This window comes from Monosiga brevicollis, genomic scaffold (genome assembly GCF_000002865.3).
Source record: "Monosiga brevicollis MX1 MONBRscaffold_16 genomic scaffold, whole genome shotgun sequence".
NCBI classification, from domain to species: Eukaryota; class Choanoflagellata; order Craspedida; family Salpingoecidae; genus Monosiga; species Monosiga brevicollis.
Genome location: NW_001865053.1, coordinates 18,840 through 41,720, shown reverse-complemented (window position 1 = coordinate 41,720; position 22,881 = coordinate 18,840). Strand labels below are relative to the sequence as shown.

General features: G+C 53.8%; 4 protein-coding genes across 4 annotated transcripts; 3 read left to right on the top strand and 1 right to left on the bottom strand.

Moving 5' to 3' along the window:
• Positions 1-625: 625 nt before the first annotated feature.
• On the top strand, positions 626-9,834 carry MONBRDRAFT_26818 (uncharacterized protein; the record flags this gene model as incomplete). The annotated part of the gene is made up of 38 exons (XM_001747318.1): positions 626-757; positions 848-901; positions 981-1,109; positions 1,303-1,431; positions 1,555-1,720; positions 1,758-1,861; positions 1,960-2,127; positions 2,217-2,332; positions 2,430-2,616; positions 2,766-2,975; positions 3,096-3,134; positions 3,254-3,308; positions 3,411-3,619; positions 3,703-3,781; positions 3,852-3,931; positions 4,294-4,448; positions 4,539-4,679; positions 4,755-4,818; positions 4,894-4,936; positions 5,012-5,235; positions 5,351-6,144; positions 6,226-6,302; positions 6,379-6,463; positions 6,537-7,170; positions 7,213-7,256; positions 7,403-7,481; positions 7,618-7,750; positions 7,836-8,040; positions 8,146-8,278; positions 8,369-8,426; positions 8,530-8,607; positions 8,702-8,772; positions 8,848-9,018; positions 9,116-9,185; positions 9,342-9,433; positions 9,507-9,574; positions 9,698-9,767; positions 9,793-9,834. 38 exons carry the CDS (start codon positions 626-628, stop codon positions 9,832-9,834), a joined length of 5,388 nt encoding a protein of 1,795 aa, XP_001747370.1.
• Positions 9,835-10,689: 855 nt separating this feature from the next.
• Positions 10,690-13,144, top strand: MONBRDRAFT_26817 (uncharacterized protein; the record flags this gene model as incomplete). Its single annotated transcript, XM_001747317.1, has 11 exons — positions 10,690-10,767; positions 10,880-10,965; positions 11,053-11,144; positions 11,241-11,344; positions 11,539-11,730; positions 11,962-12,072; positions 12,147-12,203; positions 12,284-12,397; positions 12,482-12,626; positions 12,740-12,830; positions 12,925-13,144. 11 exons carry the CDS (start codon positions 10,690-10,692, stop codon positions 13,142-13,144), a joined length of 1,290 nt encoding a protein of 429 aa, XP_001747369.1.
• Positions 13,145-13,365: 221 nt separating this feature from the next.
• Positions 13,366-16,084, bottom strand: MONBRDRAFT_37714 (uncharacterized protein; the record flags this gene model as incomplete). Its single annotated transcript, XM_001747204.1, has 7 exons — positions 15,958-16,084; positions 15,520-15,854; positions 15,352-15,424; positions 14,690-15,256; positions 14,083-14,555; positions 13,663-13,901; positions 13,366-13,571 (listed from the first exon to the last, which is right to left on the bottom strand). Exons 1-7 carry the CDS (start codon positions 16,078-16,080, stop codon positions 13,366-13,368), a joined length of 2,016 nt encoding a protein of 671 aa, XP_001747256.1. The 5' UTR covers positions 16,081-16,084.
• Positions 16,085-17,785: 1,701 nt separating this feature from the next.
• On the top strand, positions 17,786-21,289 carry MONBRDRAFT_26815 (uncharacterized protein; the record flags this gene model as incomplete). The annotated part of the gene is made up of 1 exon (XM_001747316.1): positions 17,786-21,289. The coding sequence occupies one exon, from the start codon at positions 17,786-17,788 to the stop codon at positions 21,287-21,289; it is 3,504 nt and encodes a 1,167-aa protein (XP_001747368.1).
• Positions 21,290-22,881: the final 1,592 nt, after the last annotated feature.

Sequence of the window (22,881 nt, the reverse complement as noted above, 5' to 3'; positions counted from 1 at the left end):
TTACAACATTAATTGAGAACAGAGTGGACGCGCGAAAGGGGCAAAAGGGGTTTGATGTGCTAAGATGCATTGGCTCAAGAGATTCATGAACCTGATATAGCAGAAGATGCAGAGTAAGTGTGGTTGGTAATGTAAGAAGATGTTGATGAAAAGAGGGTAAATGCAGGTGGTATACATCATCAGGACGTTGTTGAATATTTATTATTGCAACATCACCGCCGTCGAGAGAGAGAAGAGAAAGAGAGAAATAAAGAGCAAAGACAAAGGAAAAGCACAACCACAGAGAGAAGAGCGCAGAGAGAGAGAGAGTGAGAGAGAGAGAGACAGAGAGAGAGACAGAGAGGCATTTATTTTCTTCCTGAGCGTACATGTGCGTATGTGTGTGTGTGCCTGAGTGGGCGGGAGCAGGACAAGTCGAGGCCGGAGGAATGTGGTGAGATAGATGGGGGTTTGTTTTGAGAGGGGGGCGGGGGGAACTGGTTGTGAGTAGCGGGAGAGTGAGCATGGCGAGGAACATGGCCTCGCTGATGTTCATAGGGCACGCGGGCTCACGCTGATTCACAATGTAAATGATTGTCGGGTTGCTCCGTTGCGTGGAATGTAGGCAACGTTGGCGTGGGAGAGGATGGCTGTGTCGTGTCGTGCTGGAGTGGCGCCGTTCAAGGTGCTGCTGTTTTTGGGACTTGTTCTCCTGGGCTGTGTGGTTGCCGAGCCCGTTCTTGAAGTTCAGGCAGACACCTTTTTTTTCACAGCAGAGGTGCGCTCGCCGGAACCGCTGCGTGCTCTGCTCCTGTCACCGTTGCTTGCGCCTACATCTCATATCCTCGCGCCAACACGCGTTGTGTAGGATGTTGTGTTTGAGCTAAATGACACCAGCATCCGCATTGGTCAGCTGCATCAAGTACGGCTTGCATGCTATAGCCGTGACTTGCCACCCAAGGGCCAATATTCGGCTCATGGCACCCCTTGTATCGTTCTAGGCTGTGGGTGATGTGCAAGGTCACGTCGATAATTTGACTGCGCGCACGCTGGCCCTGGAAAGCCAGCCGGTGGTTGCACCCGAAGACCTCAATGTTGCCATTGAGAACCTGGCAGCTTCTCTCAACCAGGTCTGCATGCCTGTGCCTACCGCGACCAGCCAACGGCCGTTGGGCCTTTTCCTTCGCGCAACCTCATTCGTGTTTGACCCGGTGTGCCTACCGTAGTCGATCGACAATGTGAGCGGCGCTCCTGTCACCAAAGCTTGCGGCATCATGCGCCCAGTTCATCAGCCAATCGATCCACTCATCCTTCTTCCCATAGGTCGCGCAGGCTCTTGGGGAAGAGATCAGCGGCTTGGATTCACGCACCACGGTTCTCGAGAATCAGCCCATTGTCGCCCCGGCAGATCTTGACGCTGCAATTCAAAGCCTTGCCGCCACCGTCAACCAGGTGTGCCCAGGCTCTTGTCACCCTGGCTTCTTCAACCAAAACAACGCTTGCCGTAATTCCTTTGATCTGTGGTCTCATACGCTTGCACTACTTGCTTGTTGTTCCGGCGCGTGAATGGCCCAGTCTATCGAGAGTGTGAGCCAAGAGGTTGACAGCCTATCCGCACGCGTGACAACCCTCGAGACTACGCCTACCATCCTTGATGGCGCCACACGTGCTGCTGCTGCCCCGACCTGTCACGATATTCTGCTTGCTAAACCCGACATGACCACGGGCACCTACTGGCTTGGTCTGTTCCGACTGCCCATCTGGCCCCTACGCTGCAGGTGGTCCGCCTGCCCCCCGCAACCTCACCAATGTGTGTTTCCTCTATGCTCTAGACCCAAATGGTGGCAGTCTCTTGGACGCTTTTCAGACGCAATGCAAACGGGTTTGTTCTGTTCCGCCTACATATGCTGCCTGCTCAAGGCTTGGCCAAGGGTGTATGGGTCGCTCGCACTGACGCTTCTCCTGCTTGGTCGGCTTTAGATTGGCGCAGACGTCTACACGGTGATTGGTGCACCCCCGGAGCTGCCCGTGGCCAAGCACTTTGCACCTAGTGATGCAGCTGACAACTACCACAACGTTCGCGGTGAAGTGCAAGACGACACCTACTTTACCTACGCCATCTCCGACGGCCAGCTGCGAGCCCTCATGGTGTGAACGTCGGCCCATCTCCTCTGTGCTGTTTGCCCTTAGCCATGCAGTCCCCGCTGATCTCTCCCTGGCCATCCAAATGTGTTTAGGCCCTCTCGGCTACTGCTACCCAAACTGTCACGCTCAATTGCTACGGTGTTCTCAACTACTTGGATACCAACAACCAGACGTATTACCCCTATCCGGGCATTTGGACCTCGCTCTCGTCAGTTACCCCGTTGGGCCCTCTCTTGTTGTGCTCTTATTTGACTACCACTTTCGCCGGCCTGATGCCATTGAAATGAATGTGTTCGTCTTGTTAGGGGTGATGCCTGGACGGTGCCCACTGGTGACGTCTTGGCTGAAGCCCGCCACATCTACCGTCCCTACCTGATCCGCGATGGCTGCTATCAAAACTCAAACAATGTTCTCGAAGCCACCGTTCTCAACCTCACCGGCCCCGCCTCTGCCCTCCCCGTCGTTGACTTTTACGTCTGGGATGCGGGTCACGTACGTCTCGCAGTTTCGGCACGCGTACTTGTCAGCGCTATATATATATTTTTTTTCTGGGAGCGGGGGTTGACTTTCCCTCGTGCTTTTCCGAGACTTTGGTGCTGCTTGGCTGACTTAACTCTCAATGTATGGCCGGGGGACCCCAGTCGAGCGAACAGATGGGTCTCCAGTTTGGGGACCTCTATATGTCTGGCCGCTACGTGCCTCCTCCCAATGGCGCTTATGGAACCAAATTCAACCCCGGCAAGACCTGCTATGACATTTATCTTCACAGTTCTGGCGCCACCGATGGCACTTACTATATCGACCCCAACGGTGGCAACGATCGTGATGCTGTGCTGGTGACCTGCAACATGGTGCGTTTCTTTATCAAACCCACGCAAAGCGCACAGCCATCCCGTCTCGTTTTTATTTGTCGTTTATGATGAATGTCTTCTTCACTTCGTAAAACATTTGGGTCGTGCTCGCGTCTTTAGACCGGCGGTGGTTGGACTGGCTTGCATCCGGATACTCAGGTATGCGCCCAGGCACAGGCATGGAATAGTATCACCGTTTGTTTGCTTATTCTCCTGTCCTTTTCTTCCCATTGTGGCACGTCCGTCTTGGCTCTTCCTCCATTTTTCTGTCTGAGCAGGTTCCGCTCGCGCATTACCGAGATGGGGCAGGCGACGGTTACTTTTGGTATTCTGGTAGGCCACACCTTCAGTTTTCAGAAGCCATTTGCGCATACGTGGCAGTACTTGGATAATTCTCAACCCCTGTTTATTCTCGTTTGGCACCGGTGCTGGCAGATACCACGGCCGGCTCGGAGATTGGATACGACGTTTCTGGCGACCAGCTGACAGCACTGTTGGCCCAGTCATTTGAAGGTACCCAAATGATTGCCTGGCAGTGCAAGGGTGTTATGATGTATTCCGATTCGCAAGCGGAGATGTCTTCTGCTGCCATCTACAAAGCCAACTCTGGCTTTCAATGGACCTATTCGGAGCCGGGCTATACGGTAAAGCTTGCCTTTCCCTTGTGTGTATTTTCTCGGCATCATTTACTTGCTAATCCAGCTTTTGACGCTAACCTGTCACATAGGTCCTGTCTGATGGATGCCACGTGAATGATGCCTCGACTGTGCACTCGGGTGTCGCCAAGTTCACGGGCACGCCAGACCGTACGTGCTCCTTTCATTGTTGCTCCGCCGAATCTTGTGCGCCAGTGTCTCACTACCTCTTGGGTTGCAGGTTTTCCAATCGTGGATTTCAGGCTCAAGGACTGGGGCAACAGCAATGAAGACGTGGGTCTCTATTTCACTGATGCATGGGTGCGCTAGCTCAGACGCTTCCACAACGGAAAGAAAAATCGAAACATAATCAGACTTTGTGTGACATTCAAGTATCGTGGCATGGCAGTGCCCACCCCCTTGAACAGGACTCATTCCCATGCAGCCCAGCCAGAATACAATGGACTTCAGGGAACCAGTACGAGACGCTGCTGCGTCCGAGTCAGCTTTGATAGATCATATCAAAACCCTTCTTTTCTTCCGGGAGTTTTTTTTTTTTTTTTTTTTTTTTTTTACAGCTGTGTTTTTGAGGATTTTTTTTTTTTTTTGAGGGGGTGTGTGTGATTTCCGTTTTTTTTTTTCACACAAACAACATGTCATCGTCGCGCGGCGCGCAAGCGCAGGCGCAGGCGGATCTCAGGCGGACGACTTCGACCGAGTCGAGTCTGCTGATGAGCGGCTGTGGCCGAGATGTGGCTGCAGCGCTTCGGGAGCAAGGGCCTGCGGCTCGGATCAGTGATGCGGCTCTGTTGGTGGCCCTTCAACAGCAACCGCCCTGGTGAGCACCGTTCGAGCCACGCAGCAGGTCGCAGTCCGTTTGCACCACTCATGTGCTCTTCACGCCCTTGGTCAATGTCCCACTGTGTAGCGCGCGATTGATTGCCTCTGCCTTTCTTGATCGGGTCATCGCCAGCCCCGAGGCGAGCCAACCCGAGGACCTGGGTCACTTTTGGACCGCCCTCACTTCCTCGCCAGCTCTGCGCTGGGTCGTCTTGAACAGCCTGGCCAGGTACTGCTCACGTCGGGCCTGCCTGCGTGCCACTGGTCCGTGTATTCTTCTGACTTTGACGCTGCCTGTATATAGTCTGCCCATTTCTTTGCGCCAAGCCGTCATTGCGTTTGTCGTCTTTCAGCTGCCCCGCGATCAGGTAGGTGGGCGCCCTGCGACCCAAAGCAATCCAAAGCCACCGTGATTGTTTCATCTTGGCGCCATGTCCTCGTAGCTGTGGGCTGCTGCTCTTCCCATGGCCCTTGGTGCCGACCCAGGTCAGCAGTCTTTGCAATTCCAGTTTGTCAGAACGAAGGGCCTACAGCTCATTTTGGCATCTTCCTCCTTGGCAGCATTGCATGCTTTGCTCGCCGTCTTTGATCCAACGCCGCATTGCATGCGCTCTGTGCTGCAACTTCCCCAATGCTTGCGCACTGCGGCCGAGAACCGTTCGCTGGCTTTGCCTCTGGGTGCCGCAGCCAACGCCGTTCCCGTCTTTGCCCTGCCCTGGCTTCTTCCTGCTGATTTGCTCCACGTGTCCTCCATCGCCAACGCTCCTCTTTGGGTAGCGCTCGAGGTACGCCCACCATGTTCCTTGTGTGTCCATGCCTTTCCGCTTGTCCCAACTCACAGGGTGTGGCAAATGACCGAATCAGATGCGTGCAGCACGCGCACCTGCTGCTGTACAGCAGCCTCAGACGGGCGAATGTCTGGGCAAACCAGGCTGGCCGTGGCTGTTCCGATCCCCAGATGTGGCTGGTCATCTCATGACCTTGACAGCGACCCAGGCGCGCCGCTCTGCCGTGACTCAAGCTTGGTTGCAATCGCACGTCATGGACAATCTTACACAGCTGCTTCACACTGGACCCGATCAACTGCCGGATCCCTGGGCTGACGACACTCTTCAATGGTTCACCACCGATCCCGCTACTGCAACGCAGTATTGCCTGGCACTCCTGAAGCTCCCCAATATGTCACCGGCAGCTTTGCGCTGGGTGCTTGTGCTCCTAGCGCGTCTCGGCGAGCACAGCGAGACTGCCGTTCTGACGTTTCATCGCCTGTGTCGCCCGATGCGTGGTGCTCACGGCTCGGTGGTGCCGCCACCGGTCGCCCTGCGCACAATTGCCATCGATATCCTCTCGGGCTTGTCTGCATCCTGGTCCCGTGACCTTCTCAAGATCGTTTTGCTCGAGCCCAGAGTAATCGATGGGCCAGATGCGCTACTGTTGGGCAAGCTCTGTCATCAGGTGCGCGTGCTCATGGTCCTGCAGGGCGTCCAACAGCCAGGCTTACTTTGCACATGGCTTGCATCGCAGCTTGTTGCCCGCGGTGAGCTGGCTGCAGTCGAGGCCATTGCTGTCTTGGACAAACTGCAAATTCCAAACGTAGAAGCGCCTGTGGCTCATGAAGTGGCACAGGTCGTGCGCATTTTGGTGACTCAAGGCGAACTCGAGGCGTCGAGCGCGCTGGCATCTTTTCAGCCAAGGTTTGACCCGCTCGGCGGACTGCCATGAGTTGGACGAAATGCCTCACCAATGTGTTCGTTCCGTGTTGTGGCAATAAATAGCTTTGAGGCGACACCAGAGACGCGTGCCTGTCGCTTGCAGATTGAAGCCTGGGTTGTCACGACCCTTGACACCAAAAGTATGCTTCTTGCTTGGGATTGCTTCTTGATGGCTTCACGACTCCCTCGGCTCTGATCAACCTGGTGTGCAACTAGCTTCGCTGGACATTGTGATGGGCCCCGAGTACTGGCCCGATGCGGATGCACACGAAGCTCGACATGCCGTGCTGTCGCGATGCTGGTACGTGCACCCAATTCATGCATGTGCATGAAGGGAGCGTTTGCTGACAAGTATGTGGGCTGCCCCCGGATAGGTCGGCATTGCCCTCGAATGATGGTGTGACCAATGCTACCACCCCAGAGTACGCCACCGAAGGAGTCTTGACCGCGCTAACTTTGTTTCATCCAAGCTACAACCATCCGCGTTCCTCCGACGAGCTGGAAAAGGCGCCGGCGACTCCTGATAGCGCTGAGGCGTCGGCCAACTGCCGCCCTGTCGGCGTCGCAGAGGCCCTGTCGCTACTCCAGATACCCGATGTCTCCACATCAAGTTTGGCTTGCCGTCTGGTAGAGTTTGAGGTCTCGCAAATTCCGCGCTCCGTGCGTGTCGGCTGGGCCAAGGGACGGGAAGCTCATCTGCACGACACCTTGGAGAAATTGCGCCGTGCCACACCTGGAACGGAGGAGGCAACTTATCTAGCTGTAGCTGCTCTGTTCCACGGTGGTCTGCAAAGCGCCGTGTTGGCTGCCACTCAGCCACTCATGGCTACGGTGGCGCACTATACGTGGTTTATCAACCTCTGGGCTGCGCGGGTGCAAAACTGTCCCGAGATGCGCAATCAAGGCCTCGATGGCCTGGCTGCCAGTCTGACTGCGGCCCGGGCTCCCGAGGCAGGCGCCATTGCTGCTCTAGTCGGCGCAGCTTTGGTCATTGCACAGCCTGATACTGTGCGTCGAATCTTGGCTTGGCTCCTCGGCCACATTGACCAGCATCGCGTCTCCTCCGACGCCCAGCCCTTGTATCAACTGACTCGGTATGTTCAAGGTTGCAGAGGTCGTCGTGTGGTGCTTGTCAATCATCCACAATCTGAAGGAAGGCGATGGTTGCGTTTCAGTTGGCTGAAGAACGAATCAGAAGCCATGTCGGCCACGTTCATTTATTTCTGTTTGTGCCCGACAGACCTCGAACGCATAAAAAGCTGCTGCTGGTGGCGCTCGCGTTGGTGAAGCAGCGCTATCCAGATGTAGAGCTCGACTCGGTTCGTCACTTCCATCAGTTGCCGCGTGTTCTTGCTCTTTGCTGCAACGTTTTTGTTGCTTGAAGTGGATGTGCCCTTGAGTGACTTTTTTTTTTTTTTTTTTTTCGGTTTATTTCTGTATCTTGCGTTTCTCAAGACAAAACTGAGCGAAGAGCTGGATGTTGCCGTTCGCGTCATTCAAGGGCGCACAACACTTCCAGATGGCGGCCTCGAGCCGTTTGACAACGAAGCAGACATCGTCTATCTTGCCAACAATCACGGCTCACTCGGTTGGTTCCGCTGCCCGTCAAACGTATCTTGGCTTGTTCGACCGGTCTAAACAGCGTTGAACTCAAGTACGGCGGTTGATGATAGGTGCAGGTTCAGCAGCAGCAGCAACCGTAGAGGTGGCCTTTTCACAGGGCATGCTGGCTGCCAACGCCGGCGGGGCCACGCCATCGCCACCCGCGGCATGGGCCCTAGAGTTGCAAACGGCGTACCTGCTTGCCGCTGGCATCTCTGATCTCCCGCTCGCGACCACAGACTCCAGCTCCAGTCCCTGGCGTCACTTTGCTGTGAGGTATGCGTCACCTGACACGCTCCCTCCTTTGACGTTTGCCTGGCTCAAGCTGATCGGACACTCGCCTGATATCGTCGCCTGTGGGTCAACGCACGTGATCAACAGGTTGCCACAAGTCAATTTGGACAGTTATCCCGTGTTGGCTGCTGTGGTGCAACAGGCAGCCGCTCCAACCACGCCCGAACAAGGCCGGCTACTGTTGTCAATCTTGGCACCGCATGTGGAGCAACTGCCGCTGGTGAGTGGGCTTGTTGCTGCCAAAGGGTTTGCAGCAACCAGCATGAACCGATCACGTCTGGTATGCTGGTGGCAATTGGCGCCTTGTTAGTTTCCGGCCTACGGCCCCTTGACAACACACGTTGTCCGACATCTTCACCAGGCCACAGGTAGGTTGCCCGTTATTCATAATGGTCATGCGCCCACCAGCTGAACGTTGCTGGACCTGTTGTACTCCACGTGCAGACTTCTGACCTCTGACATAAATGTTAGGGCCCGCGCTCGAGCAGGGCTTGAACGACTTGCTTGCTCTGTACCACGCGTATCAGGGCTCGCGCACCCTTTCAGCGGGTTCGTCGTTGCATTGGGCTTTGAGTTTGACCTCCCCTTTGCCCCTTACCGCTTGCATTGCCCTGATGTCGTGCTCACTTGTGCGGCACAATAGTTGTCCCCATAGATCAAGTGCTCTGGTCAGAGCTCGAGCCAAAGGCATTGCTTCAGTTTGCCCGTGATCAGGTGCGTGATTGCGTCTTTTGGGAGCACCGGCGCGGCTGTCGGCTAATGTCACTGTTGTACTCGATGCTTTTATAGCCTCTGGTGGATGTGCTGCCGCCCCAAGCACTGCCAGCGTTGGGCATGCAACTCGTGGCCGGTTTCTATCATCCGCATGCATCTCAACAGGTGGAAGCAGACGACATTCTGGCTGCATGGCAGATTTTGAGCAAGCAAATACCCAGCCAGGCCGCGCGTGCTCTTGAGCAGGTATGCTGGTTTGCAGCGGCATGGTCTTACGTGAGAGTCTTTTTCATTGTCCTTGCAACGGCCTCTGAACGTCATGTTCCTCTTTCCCTGTGTGTAGTTGGCCGAGGTGTCGGTAGATGGCCTCGATGTGGCTCGCCGTGTCGCGCAACACCTGGCGACCTGGCCTCGTGCGGTACCAGCCACATGCGGAGCAACCTGGAGGGCCCTCCATGCTTTGATGCAGCACCTCGCGCGGCTGCCAGACCCGGAGGGTGCTGATCAGTGGCACGCGACCACGGCGCGATCCCTGCTTGAGCTGTACCATTCGACACCAATCCTCACAGGTGTGTGTGTGTGTGTGTGTGTGTGTGTGTGTGTGTGTGTGTGTGTGTGTGTGTGTGTTATGCGCGCGCGCTCCTCTGAGTGTCGGAAGTCGGTGTGTTTTTGGCTGGAAGCATGTTGACTCACTGTGAATGAACATTGTTCTAGCGGCCGCTCTCTTGGAACAGACCAAGGCCCTCGATGCCTTTGATCTACCGATGCTGGCTTATCACCTTGTGACAGCGGCTGGCTCCGGGTTGGGGGCCTGGCAGCGCGCCTGGCAGTGCTTGGAGGCCGTAGTACACGTTCAGTGTGGACGTGTCACTTTAGCTGCTGCCCCACACGTGGAAGGCCCATCTTGGCTACCCGATGGAGGTAGGCCCTGCCGTGCCACTGGCGCTGCCAAGATTACGACTAGACACGTGTGCAGTTGTGAATTAACCTATGAGGTGCGCCTGCGTTTGATTGACTTAGACGTGCTACAACAATTACCGGAAGGATGCCATCAATTGTTAGCAGGCCAGGTCGGTCAAAGAATAGTGTGCTTTGGTCGCCACCTTTTCAGTTCTCTGCTTATGCTCACGGCCACCTGGCGGGGGGTGTTCTAGTTGGCCGGCTTGGATGAGCGCACAGCGGCCCACGTGGTGGCGTGGCTCTGGCCAGTGCACCCGTTGCCCCGCGCGTGGCAAAAAATGGTGGGCTGGGATGCCTCGCCAATGCTCCTCGTATAAAATTTTATGCGCTTCGGGCGTTGAGCAGCCAGAACGTCACCAGAAAAGGAAAGGAAGAGGGGGTTGTGACATGTCAATCGATAAAGATGTTAGCTTGTCGCATCACCGGGGCTGCGAAGCAGCGGTGGCAGCAACGCCACCACGGGTTTTGGCACTACAGCTAGCCTTGAAACGTTCCCACTCCTCTAAGCATTTGCTGCGGTCACCATTGTGACGCCTGCACGGCGATTCAGTGCAGCCATGAGCATGTTCGCGCAAACAGGTCAAGAAATGAGACAAGCCGGAGTCAAGCCGTCACGGCCATGAAATGTCAAAGCACAACAAGCCAACGACCCTCCATCACGTGAGACGAGCACGCACTTGAGGCACTGTTCCAGCTCCTCACTGTCGCACACGGCGACTTTGCCCGGTCCGCGAGCCTCCATTGAGAGAGAGAGAGAGAGAGCTTGAAGAAGAAGAAGAAGAAAAAAACTGCTTTTGACACAACAACTCTCAAATTTTTCTGCAGCTTCTTCATTAACTTGATACTTTTCTTCATCTTGCTTACTTAGTATCAAAAGGTGTTCACCCATAAGATCTAGACAGTTTCTTCATCTTCTTGTTTTTTTACTTCATTTTCTGTTCTAGAGGACCAGGGGTCATGGTGGATCTGGCAGCGTTTGTCGCCGAGCATGCGGTTCCGGGTCAAGGGCAGCGGCCAGCCGACAGGGTTATCCATGTACGTCCGCGTTGAACGTACTGCAACGGCCGAGGATAGGAAGTGCTGAGTGGTTGACGTGCCCTGCGAGCTGCTCTTGTTGTATTGACCGCGGCTGCAACTTGCGGTGCAGGAGGTGGTCGAGCAAGCGTCGGCTGATCTGGCGCGCGCAGAAGACCAGGATGACGCTGCGCAGCAGCAAGCGCTGTTGGTGATGCGGTGCGTCCGGGCTCCCAACGCCTGATCTAGCATCATCGGCCTCGCTTGGGCTCGCCGCTGTTTTCATCCTCTTTGGCTGCCACACAGAATCGTGTCGCGTTGGGCCGGTGCCGTGCCTTCAGACAAGTTTCAAGACATGACACGGGCCGCCTTTCAACGAGTTATTGGTACTGGACAAGGTGGGCAAACAGGCGCGCAACTGACAATCCCGCTTGCTGAGACGCGCTGCCTACATCCGTAGTCGATATAACCACGACCCCTACACACCGTTGCAGCCGAGCCCTCCCCTGATCATGCGCGGACCGTGGAGGAAGCTTGCAAGCTGTTCATCAATGCCATGCTTCAGCCCGCCAACACCCATGTCTTTGACGATGCGCAGGTCCGTTCGAACCCGCTGGCCTTCAATGAACTCCAGCAACAACAAGGCCTCATGCTGATTCTTGTTGCGTCGCAGCTGTTGGCGGCGGCCAAGCAGTTCTCTATGACCGTTGCCAGCTACAGCCCCTCTGCTCAGGCGAGTCGCGCTGCACAAGAGATCGGCCTGCTTGATTAGAATATGATCTCGTGGTGTAGCATTGGGCGCTCATCTCTGTGTCGCCACAGACCCTTTGGTTCAAGTTTCTGTACATAATGATCGCCAAAACGTCTTCGGCCCTCGCTGTCTTTGCCGACAGTGATCTTTGTCAGCACTGGCTGCAGCGCGTCATGCAACACCCGGCCGCGTGGCGCAGCACGCCCGAAGCTGATTTAGCGGTGCACCTGGAGGTTTGTTGCCCCACAGCCGTTTCACTGTTAGTATCGCATTTACACCTGACATTTTGCTAACTGGACATTGGCGCGTGTGCTGTTCCGTCTGAAGATCTTCAAGCTGCTGGGTCTTGTAGGGCGCAAAGTGTGGGTGGACAGTCGAGAGCAAGCCATCGAGGTAAACGTTCTAATTTAGTCCTTTGTACGTTGTACGCTGTGCGCGCGCTGACAACACTGTATATTTTGCAGGCTTTGCTGACTGCCCAGCTGGCAGTGGCCTCGAAGCGCCGGCCGGTGGTCCGTGCCGCCTGCGAGCTGTTAGTTGCTCTCCCAGAAGACATTGTGTGCCTGCGTCTCGAGGTTGGTCCGCAGTGTTTTTTTGAAGTTCAGTCATTTCTGCTTTGAGCTCAATCACCTGGGCATGTTTGAACCAGGACATGCGCGTTGACGCCCTCAGTCTTGACGCCATTGTTGAGCAACTTGAGCATGAGGTTGGTCACTATCAAGTCTGCTTGGCGACACAACAAGCAACGAGTTTTCAACTGACGCTTGTGGTTTCATCGGGCGTCAGGTTCTGCGCTTGGAGGATTCGGAAGATCTACGCGACGCCATTGCCCCCTATCTCATGGTGTTATCCGTCATCAGCATGAACGATCGAGCGAGTGCGCGACATCTTCGTGCAAAGGTACCTGTTGCCACCCATGCCTGGCGTGGGGAGGGCCGTCTATATGCTGCTGCCTGACATCACGGGTACTGCCCATTGGTGTAGATTTTGCCCCCACGTATCGACCTAGACTCGGCCCCCGAAGAAGGAGATGGACTACGGCCGGCGCTGATTCGTCTCATGACTTCCCACGTCACGCACTTGAACATGATGACCTCACAACTTTTGTATCATCTCTGCGAAAAGGATGGTATGGCGAGCCGTCATCTGCTGCCAGTATGTGTGGTTGTTTGTGTGTTTGTGCTTGCCACTTGCTCGACTCACTACACGTACTTTCCATGCGTGGTGCATACACACTGTCAGTTAACAAGCTCGTCCGCCGGACTGGTATGGGCAATGCGGCCGGTCTTCTCTCGGCCCTTGGTCAGCTGGGAGCCGTGGCCGATCCCAGCAAGTACGTGTCGCTGTTCGCAAAAATCATCTTTTCTTTGAATTGGATTGTTTTTTTTGGACTCACGCCTCCCTCGTAATGACTGCATGGGCCACAGTGATGCGCTGGAGTCGGATTCTGAGGATGAGCTAGAGGCGCAGGGCGCGCCGGTGAATCCCGTGACCGGTCGTCGTTTTAGCCCTTCGACTGCATCCCGGCCCGCAATGACTGAAGAGGAGGAAGAAGCTAGGTTTGTGCATGCCCACCCCGATGGGAATGCGTGCTTGACGCGGAAAGAGCTGTCTGTCTTACAATCAATCATCGCATGCCACTTGTAGCGCGGCGGAATTGGTCAACTTGATTCGACGCCTCAACGCAAACGGCATCATCCAGTGTCGTCTGGGTGACCAGTTTGATTTTCTCAACGAGCCACCAGACGCATAATTGAAACGCTAAACGCTCGCGCTCTGTCTCAAGTTTTGATCGAGACGAGCGTGCTGCAAGGACTAAGAAGGATAATCAGGATCAATTGAAGCAATAGAGCAAAAGCCCACTACCCTTAAAATTTGAATTTCTTGGACGTTCCACCCTTGTCCGATTTCTTGCGCTTGGCCGCGGCCTTGGCTTGGTGCTCGGCAACCATGTCAGAAAGATCTTCCCGTTGGCCCGCGCCGCTGGCCTCGGCCAGTTTGCGTTGCAGGAGATCTTGGTTAGCCTCGAGCCGGCCCAGATCGTCGGGGTTGTCCAACGCAATGGCAATGCCGCCTGCAATGAATGAAAATTGTGGAATTGAGTCAACATCAACAGCACATTACAGAGTGCATATGACAAGGAAATTCATGTTTCAAAGGCTTACCCGAGCTAGCCCCACCGGCGGCAGAGCCGGATGAGGAGGACTTGAGGTCATAGACGTGTTGGGAGGCCATCATGTTGCTGCCCTGCGTGGCCTGCATCTGGGGAATAACCTTGTACAGACTCTTCTCCTCACTGGCATCCATGGCTTCCTCAATCGTCCGCTGCTTACGCAGCTGCAGTTGGTCGGGTGTTTCTTGACCAGCGGTTGTGATGGATGAAATACCGCTCGGCGCCTCGGATCTTCAAAGCGATGAGCAAACAGCACGACATCGTGATGAGCGGGTTAGTACAGGAGGAAAAAAAATGAATCAAATAAAAAAGTGTGTCCCATCCAAAGGATGAATAAGAAAGCATGGACAGGCGGGCCTTTGATGACATTTGTTCACTTCTTGTTGATTGAAGGAGACCAAGGTGGACGTACGTGATGCCACCTGGCGTGATAAGACCTTCATCATCGTCCAACTCGTCCTTATCCTCGTCGCTGTCCCCCTCCTCCTCTTCCGACTCATCCTCGGATTCATCTTCTGAGCTCTCTGCGTCGCTTTCAAGTTTGCCCCATAGGCTCTTGTCCACCTCCAAGTCGAGCCCCTGTAGCTTGAGTTGGGGGTCGTATGCACCAAAGACATCACCGTAGAGGGGCTTGCCGTTGGCATCGACGGGAGGCTTGCCCCAGCCTCCAGGATGATACCCGAAACTGGCACCCGATGGAATCGGAGCGTTGAGGCCAGGGATGGAAAGGTTTGGATACGATGGTGGCGGGCCGAAACGCTGCATGTGGAGAAGCCAGGGCGGGGGAACGGGCTGTGCATCGTCGCCCACCGGCATGCCCAAAGCCTCTTTAAGGCGCGTCGAGAGCTGACCCGGCTTGCGGTTTGTCATGACTGTCTCAAACTCCTGAGAATAGCAGATGAACAAAAGGTCACACGTGTAAGGCGAGGCGAGAGTAGGACAACGCGACGGTAGCCAACGAGAAAGAAACATGGGTCGGTTGGACGCGGACCACATGCGGCGGACGAGAGCAGACAAACCTTGTCCTCGTAGTAGATATCACCATGGCCCGTGAGCTTGGGCTTGGTCTGCCAGCGAAAGAAGGCGTCGTGGAGCTTGGAGTAGTCAATGTCAATCTTGCCCATCTTGGGACGCACCTTTTCACGCATCTTGGCCTTGATGCCCTTTTCAGCCTCTTTCTCGGCCAACGCCTCACGCATTTCAGTGATACCCGTGCGCTTGATAAACTCGGGCAAATCAAAGGGAGGCTTTTCAAAGCCACGCTTGCCCTGCAAGTACTTGCGCTTGTTGGCCCAATGCCGAGGCACAGGAACGGTGTTACGATAGGCCTTGAGATGCACCAGCAGCTGAGGATCGGCGGCATGCGCGTCGTGCAGCTCGACCACATCGGGGCGGTCCACCAACTGCTTGAGCTGTGCCACGTTCATACGGTGATGCTTGCGCCACTGGCGCTTGCTCATCTTCTGCTCATCGGTTTCCTCTTCATCATCGCCATCCTCGTCCATGCCCTCTGTCTTGGTCTCGCCGTCCTCGGTCGCCTGCTGATCATTCTTGTCTTTCTCTGTCGACTCTTCTGGCTCGGTGAACTTTACAGGGAGGCATGGCGGTGACAGTGGATGTGGTTGGCATTAGAATACGATGATGGAGCAGCCCCAAAGCCTTGGAAAAATTTGGGACACACCTTGAAACGGTCAAAGATGGCGGCAAATTCGCCTAGGGCCGGATCAGCCGAGGGAAGCTCCTCGGGCACATATCTGATTTGACCAAGCAAATCCACAAAGCAGGTAAAATTGATAAGGTGAGACAGACAGCTCTACACTCACAAGAGCAGTGCCTGTGTCCAACGTACTCAATGTCAATGTTCTCCACCCCAGAGTCGGTCGGGGTCGTGGTGGGCGGAGCAGGCGCGTCAGACTGTTGCTTGGATTTTTTCTTCTTGTTTTTCTTCTTTTTGCCATCAGCACGACGAAGAACCTTGCCGTCATTGGCCGCTTTTGGCGCCGGCGCAGCCGGGGGTGCGGATGGGGTGGGTACTTCAGCCTCGGCCTTGGGCGCGCCCGTCGATGGCACAGCAGGAGGCTGGGCTGCGTCGACGGGTGTCGCAACCGGCTCGGCACGGGGCGGGGGTGCCGTTTCAGGGGCAGGGGCAGGGGCAGATTCGGTCGTGCCTTCGGCAGCAATGGCCTGGACAAATCAACAGCGCGAAGGAGTGAGGGTAGCCAGTCCAAAAGCCGGCATGAGATCAGGTCGAGAGAGAGACCATGAAAAAAGCGGGTGGTTCGCTCACCTCAATCAAACGCTGCGCCAGGTCATTCTTGAGGCCAGAAGTGGGAAGGTTACGGCTCTTCAGCTCGTCCTTCAGCTCCTTGACCTTGAGGCCATTCACCTCATCAATGGTCAGAGAAGCCATCGCGCCGCCAAATCGTCGACAGCGCGTCGAGGCGAAAAACTGCGCCCGCCGATGATACTGCTTTTAATGATTTTATCAATCACCTTGATGCCACTTTTTCTATTAAAACTATTGTACTCCTGTCGATTCATCAGTGTTTGTCAGATGGCAATGCTTTCCTATCATTTGGTAACAAGACATTGATTTTGCTGACAAAAAGCGTGACATTATTGTGTGACAATTGTGAAATGTCATAGTTTTTGGCGCGCTCGGTAACTCGCTGCCCGTGTCACCTGCCCAAGACAAGCGGGCCACAGGCAGCGCTGCCGCTGACGCGTGCGCGGCTTCTCTTCAAATAGCAATGGTACTGCTGGAGCAAACGCTGTGGCTCAATCAGCGCAACACTCCTGCATTACCAGAACGCTGGACTGTGCCCTTTATAGTCGTCTGCGAATTGTGATAGCGAGCGGATACAGCACCATGCCGACAATAACGCAGTCCATGGTCAAACGTCAGCCGAGGCACAGGACAGGACAATGACGATAAGAGCAGCATTTTTGCCGTCTTCCCAGGATCTTTTAATTGAGCCGAGTGGCGCGTTGCGAACACGGCTGAGAAGTCGAAGAAGGGCAATGTTGATGGCCCTAATCAATCTAACATCCGGATGTAAATATACGCACATCATTCCATGGCGATATAATTTGCCCCCCTGATAGAGATTCATGTAGCACGTGATACATGGCCAGCAGGACGGAAGGATGAGATGCTTGTGTAAAGACAAAAGGGGTGTAAAGGGGTGTAAGGGATCAGTGTCTGGGTGAAGAGAGAAGTCGTTCAATGCTCTGCCCACTTGTGCCAACTCAAATGAGAGACAAGTGGGCAGGATGCGCGTCAGATGAGCATTAAGCCAGAGAGCAACGACAGTCCAATCTCTTTTCGCATTCATCTCTGCCTTTTATACCTCCATCTCGCTCTACCTCTGTTTTTCCCTCTTTCTACAACCATGGGATTTCTTCGATTCAACCACCTCTCTTCCCTGCTCGTCATTCTTCCTCCGTCTCTCCCACAAACAAGTACCGAGTGTTCTATTTTTTCTATTTTTTTCTTTTTTTAGATGTGTATATTGTATCTTTGGATGTACACTTGTGGTGGTTGCTGATGGTGCATTTTTCTTCCACTTATTCCTTTTGGCTTTCTTTTCTTTCCTTGTCAGCTTTTGTGAATCAGTGGAGAGGCCATTCCTCCTTGCAGTTCGATTCAACAATGTGTCACAGCAGTTTGGTTTCGTGTTCGATCGATCTTTTGTGAATGTGAATGGAAAAAGCAACCTGAAAACGCCGACGTCGAGCATCCTGTCATCGTCAGAGTGAGAATTCGGCGAGAGACCTCCAAAAGGCGGCGAGCATGGCGTCAACTTCAGAGTAAGCTTTCATGATAGTATGGGTGTCTATGTCAGCCAAGGCTTCTTTCTGTCAGAATTCGTCTCATAACACTTGCATCGAAATGCATTGCAGCATGTTGACGTCAACGCAAGCATCGCTTTCGCTTGAGCAGGGCACCGGCAGAACGGATACGCACAACTTCAGCATGTCCAACAATAATACTTCATGGTACGCCCAGGCTCGTGGCAACGCATGGCCTTGACATGCATTGGCGTCGCGGAGGCACGTCCAGTTCTCATGGTCCATGTTGGCACAGGCTTAACACGCCAGAGTGTTTTGGCACCATGACTGAAACCGAGTTCGGCTATGAGTGGCAATTGGAAAAGGAGCAGGACCTCGCCATGGTTCTCACTGCCATGCTCAACGGACGCTGCTGTGGCCGCATCATTGCGCCTGTGGAGAGTGACATCAACAACTTGTACGACCGCCTGAGCTCTCATATCCGTGAAAACGTGTTGCCTGCCGTGGACTTGATTTTTGAAACCCGTTCTCCCGAGGAAGCGTTGCCGGCTAGTACGCTGGTGACATGGAATGAGACTGAGCGGTGTGTTGTTGTGCACACGCACGACAACATGTTACGATTTAATCATTTTGATGCAAAGTTTCGTGTGGGCGCGACCACTACACTTGCAACCCACGAGGACTTGCTGAACGATCTGCGTGCCATCACTGTGGAGCACGTCACGCGCCCCTTGACATGCAACGGGACATTGACCATTAGTGACGTGAAGCATTTGAGTGTCGCCGAGATTGAGCATCATGCCAGTCAGAACAAGGAACGCAAACCGACTACTTTAGATGCACTCGTAAACCCTGAGCTGTTGTACGCCAAGCTGGAGGAGCATTTCAAGCGCTACGCTGTCGAGCTCTATAAGGTCACAGCGGATGGAAGGCCGATTAAAACGCGTCTGGCTGTTGGTGTGCGCGATGCTGATGCCTGTGTCACGGGCATACCCCTCTGGGCAGAAAAAGAGGCATATGGCTCGCTTTTGGAAAAGCTGAAGAAAAAGCTCAAAGACATTGTCACGAAAGAATGGTCTCGTCTTTTTCCCACACCCAACATGCAAATGAGCATCGGCATACTTGAGGTGCAGTTTGAAGCAGACGTGATGCCCAAACTGTTGGGACCGAAGCAACAGGGCACTGTGCTGTTTGCATACGATCCCAAGGTGGTAAAGCCGCTTCTGGAGCACGCTGAGTGGCACTTGGTTGCTACTTGGTTTACGGAAGGACACAACAAGCTCGGCATTGTCGTCGCAAACAAGGACAACCTGAGACTCATCGGGTGTGGAGCCAAACCGTGCCATCTTGAGTTGGGCAAGCCCTCAAAACGGCAAACCAACGAGACAACGTGGACACACATCGGCACAGAGGGCCTGCATTTTGCCCTGGTCGCTCTCGATGTCATCAACCTGGTGCCACATGTCATGATCGAGTTGATTACCCTGCCGAATGCGGCAAGTTTGGTCTCGAGCGCACCACGCCTATTGCGTCCCAGCATCAGCTCATGTGCCACCATAGTTCAGGCTGCAAATGGTACGCAGGCTCCTGAGCCGCCTGCGCTATATGGCCTCTCACCGCTTACAACCTGGGCGCTGCTGCGACGCAACGATATCGCCGACCTTTCCAGGCTGTGGACCGAGCCATACAAATCCTTCTATGACGTACATGTCGTGGCTTTTGCAGCAGAAATCACGGCACCAGCCTCCATTTACATAGAGCTGCAAACTCACGTGCGCGACACACTACGGCTAGCCATAACCTTTCACAGTGGACCTCTCGAGATTATATCACCTGCAGAGGACAAGAAGGCCCTGGTATTGGTTTGCTTGGGCATCACAATGACTTCGGAGAACATGCTCTGGTTTGGATACCACCAATCAGCCAATTTCTATCTTTACGATGTCAATCCAAAGCGGCTACACCATAGCATGACGGTGATGCTGGACCGTTCGTTGAAAGTGGCTGATGTGCAATTGCTCCGAAAATGGGATGACTTGTGCGTTCCACAGGTGTCTCCCACCGCCATCCCGCTACCTTCAGAAGAAGGGCGTCAGCTCATCCGGGCGTGGCTGGCTGGAGAGGCGCATACCCTGCAGAAGCGTGAGCTAAAACTCATTTTGAAGCAGTGGTTTGAAGATGACGCGTTGATCAATAAAATTTCTCCAGCGCGAAACGGCGAGAAAGAGGCCATTGAAAGGATTACTAGCCTCTTGCGTCCTGGTACTGTTGCAAATTGGTGCGTGCAAGCAATTCTTCCTGGGACTGGAACGACAACCTTTCTACGCCGGGTCGCACACGGCCTGCGACAACACCAGAACATTCGGGTGCAAATTCTGGACAACGACGAGGCAGTGGAGTGGCCATCCGAGCAGATGTTGAGCAGTGAATGCAGTCCACGATTCGTCATCATGCTGGACTCCCGTTCTGCTCAAGACGCGGAGCAAAAAGTCATGGACAGCGCCAAAGCACATCTCAGATCGCACGCATCGTTGGCAGTTGTTGTGGTCAAGGTGGTAATGTGCTTTGGTCCAGCGGCAAGGCCCGATCTGCAGGAGTTTACACTTGACCCCATTATGACGCGCACCGAAGCACAAGCAGCCGTGGACGTGTACAAGTCTTTCTTTCCGGAGGCGTCAAGCTTGGATGATCTTGCCCAGCAAGAAGAACTGTTCATCTGTCTGCCTGGCCTTGTGGTGACCAATCATCGTGTCAAGAGGTCAAAGACCATCAAGCAGGCCTTGGATGAGATGCCTTATGCCCGTGAGCTCCTTGCAGTCCTCGCGCTGCTGGAGATTTTCACCTTGTCTTGCAACACGCAGTGGTTCATTGAAGGTCCTCCACTTGGAGATCACAAATGGCTCGTGAGGAACATTCTGCCAGAATCTGGTCGGCTCTGCTATCGCCTCAACAACTGGTTACTTGCAGTACCGATCCTCGCTGCAGTGGGCATCAAAGCCGCATTTGACGCAGACGCGCCTGGTGGCTTGCGCGTCAGCGGCAATGGAATGCTGATCAAAAGGTTGTGGTCATCAGCATTCATTTGGCTTGATCAAGCTCAACAATGGCCACTGCTCAATTTTTTGCTACACAAGCGTACCCACGGCATGCCTCATTGGCTGGAGGTGCTGAGTGCTCACGTGAATCAAGGCACCATCGATCATCTCTTCAAGGAGCTCATCAGCCACTTCAGCAGAAGCTATGATGCAGGACGCCCGATCAGCGATGGAGCTCGCAAGAAGCGCGGTCAAAGCTTGGTGCAGCTGTATGTGCTTCGGGCGGACCGTTACAAAGAAAGAGGAAAATGGGAGCAGATGTTGCTAGACTTGGATAACGCCGTCAACGCTACCCAGTTTACCCCATCAGATCAGGTGGCTCGGCTGCATCGTGCTCAGAACATTGTTGCATGTGCATTGTCAACGGGTTCTTTGGTTCAACCGCAACATATCGACTCTGCGATCAAAGACTTTCGCGAGGCAATCTCCGACGAGTCTAACCTCTTTCACAAAACTGCGCGTCGGTGTTACGAGCAATTGCAGGCAAGGGCTTCGTTGCAACAAAATCATGAGACACCTGCAGTGCGCCTCTACATTGGGCTGACAAACCTACTTGAAGATCAGCCCAGTACACAATCTTCCGAGTCGACCACTGAAGGAGCAGCAACTCCTGAAAGACCAGCGCTCCCTGCTCAAGAGTTTCCAAGCACGCCCAGAGGACAACAGCAAGGTCACACGGATCTCAAGAGCATCTTAATCCGTCTCAATGAATACCTGGCGAATCTAGAGTAAAGCACGTGCTCCGTCAAATTCGCCTCTTCCTGCTGCCAATCATTATATTGACAGTGCGTATTGCATAGTATGCTGCTGACTTGGTACCACCGCTGCCTCGTTCTTACTTGGAGTACAAGCATCGATCACCTACCAGAACCTTCTGGAAGGATCCAGCCAGTTACTCTTTTCGAAGTTTGTTGTGACATTGCTTTGCCACCGGAATATGGGTACGGTCCTGCTGATCGTGAGTGGCATTTTTCCTTTGGATGTTTTCCCTTGCTGTTGCCTTCTGTCGTGAAAAATACAATCGAATCGTTTTACTGCTTCAGCTCAAATCACTTTTCTACAATTGCTCAAAAAGCCAAGGCGCGCCTTTCGTCACTAATGCCGGGGCTGGCGGGTCACAGGTTGGTCACGTTTGGACAAGATCTTCTTATTGAGCACCGGAGACGCGTGCAAAATGCGAGGTGTACTTTGCTTTGACGTGCGCCGAAAATTGCGACCAGAGGCCCGGCTGCCATTTGCTCTTCGCGGATGGCTCGTCGCTCGCTCTTGTTAAGTTTTTGGCGTTTTTGTTTTGTGGCCATTAATTTTACATGACAAGTCAACGTTCGAGCTTTTGGTGCACTGTACTGTTGATACTCAATCGAAACTTTCGGAATGTTCATTGTTATGTGTGTTCGGCGCAACCGCTAACAGCGACACGATCGGAGGCTAACCGCTAACGCGTCAGTGAAAGGATTGTTGAAAGACATCAATTTATAGCATCAAGGCGAGGAAGCAAAAGTTTGGAACGCGTGCAAGGATACAAGTTGAGAGAAAGGGAAGCAGGTGGCGTGAGGACGGTACAGGATCATTGAGCGTGAAGTAGGAATTGAGCAACAAAGCGGTGGAGGGGAAGATGAAGATGCGGCAATCAGGTTGAAAATCAGGAAGTATGCAAAGCAGATGAATTTGAGAGAGCAGGATAGGGAGGCAGCGTTTGGCAAAATGTGTGATTGAAAGAGCAACAAGAGTAGAGGGAAAGATGATCGGTTTGGAAAGTCGACTTTCAGGAGAAGAGAGATTTGGAGAGAGGAAGCGCAACAGGTGGCGTGAGGGACGGGCGGGAAGGTAAAAAGTTAAAAAAAAAAAATAAAAAAAAAAAAGGTGCGAGATGGGGCGAGAGAGGAGATGGATAGGAAAGGTAAACGGAAGATATTGAACGAAGGGGAAGGATTGAAAGAGATGGGAGCGAGCGAGTGGCGAACAGCATGAGCAGTGGGACAAGCAGACGACGAAGCGAGGAAAAAAAACAAAAAGCATGGGTGAAGATGAAAGGGGCATTGATCGGATGGAAGGGGAAGAGACGAAAAGGGGCACGGAAGAAGTGGAGGAGAGGGGAAGGGGTCAGGAGATGGTGAAAGGGAGAATTAACATCATGAGAATAAAATAGGGTTAGGAATGGGAAGAGGAATGTAGTGTAGGGGAAAGGTATGGAAAAAGAATTGAAAGTTGTTGAGTGGGAGTATTGCGAAAAAAAGGAGGATGGAAAAATAGGGGTGGTGAAGGTATTGAGAATGTGACGGAGGTGAGGAGAAGGGTAGAGGAGGAGGAAGAGAAAGAAGATA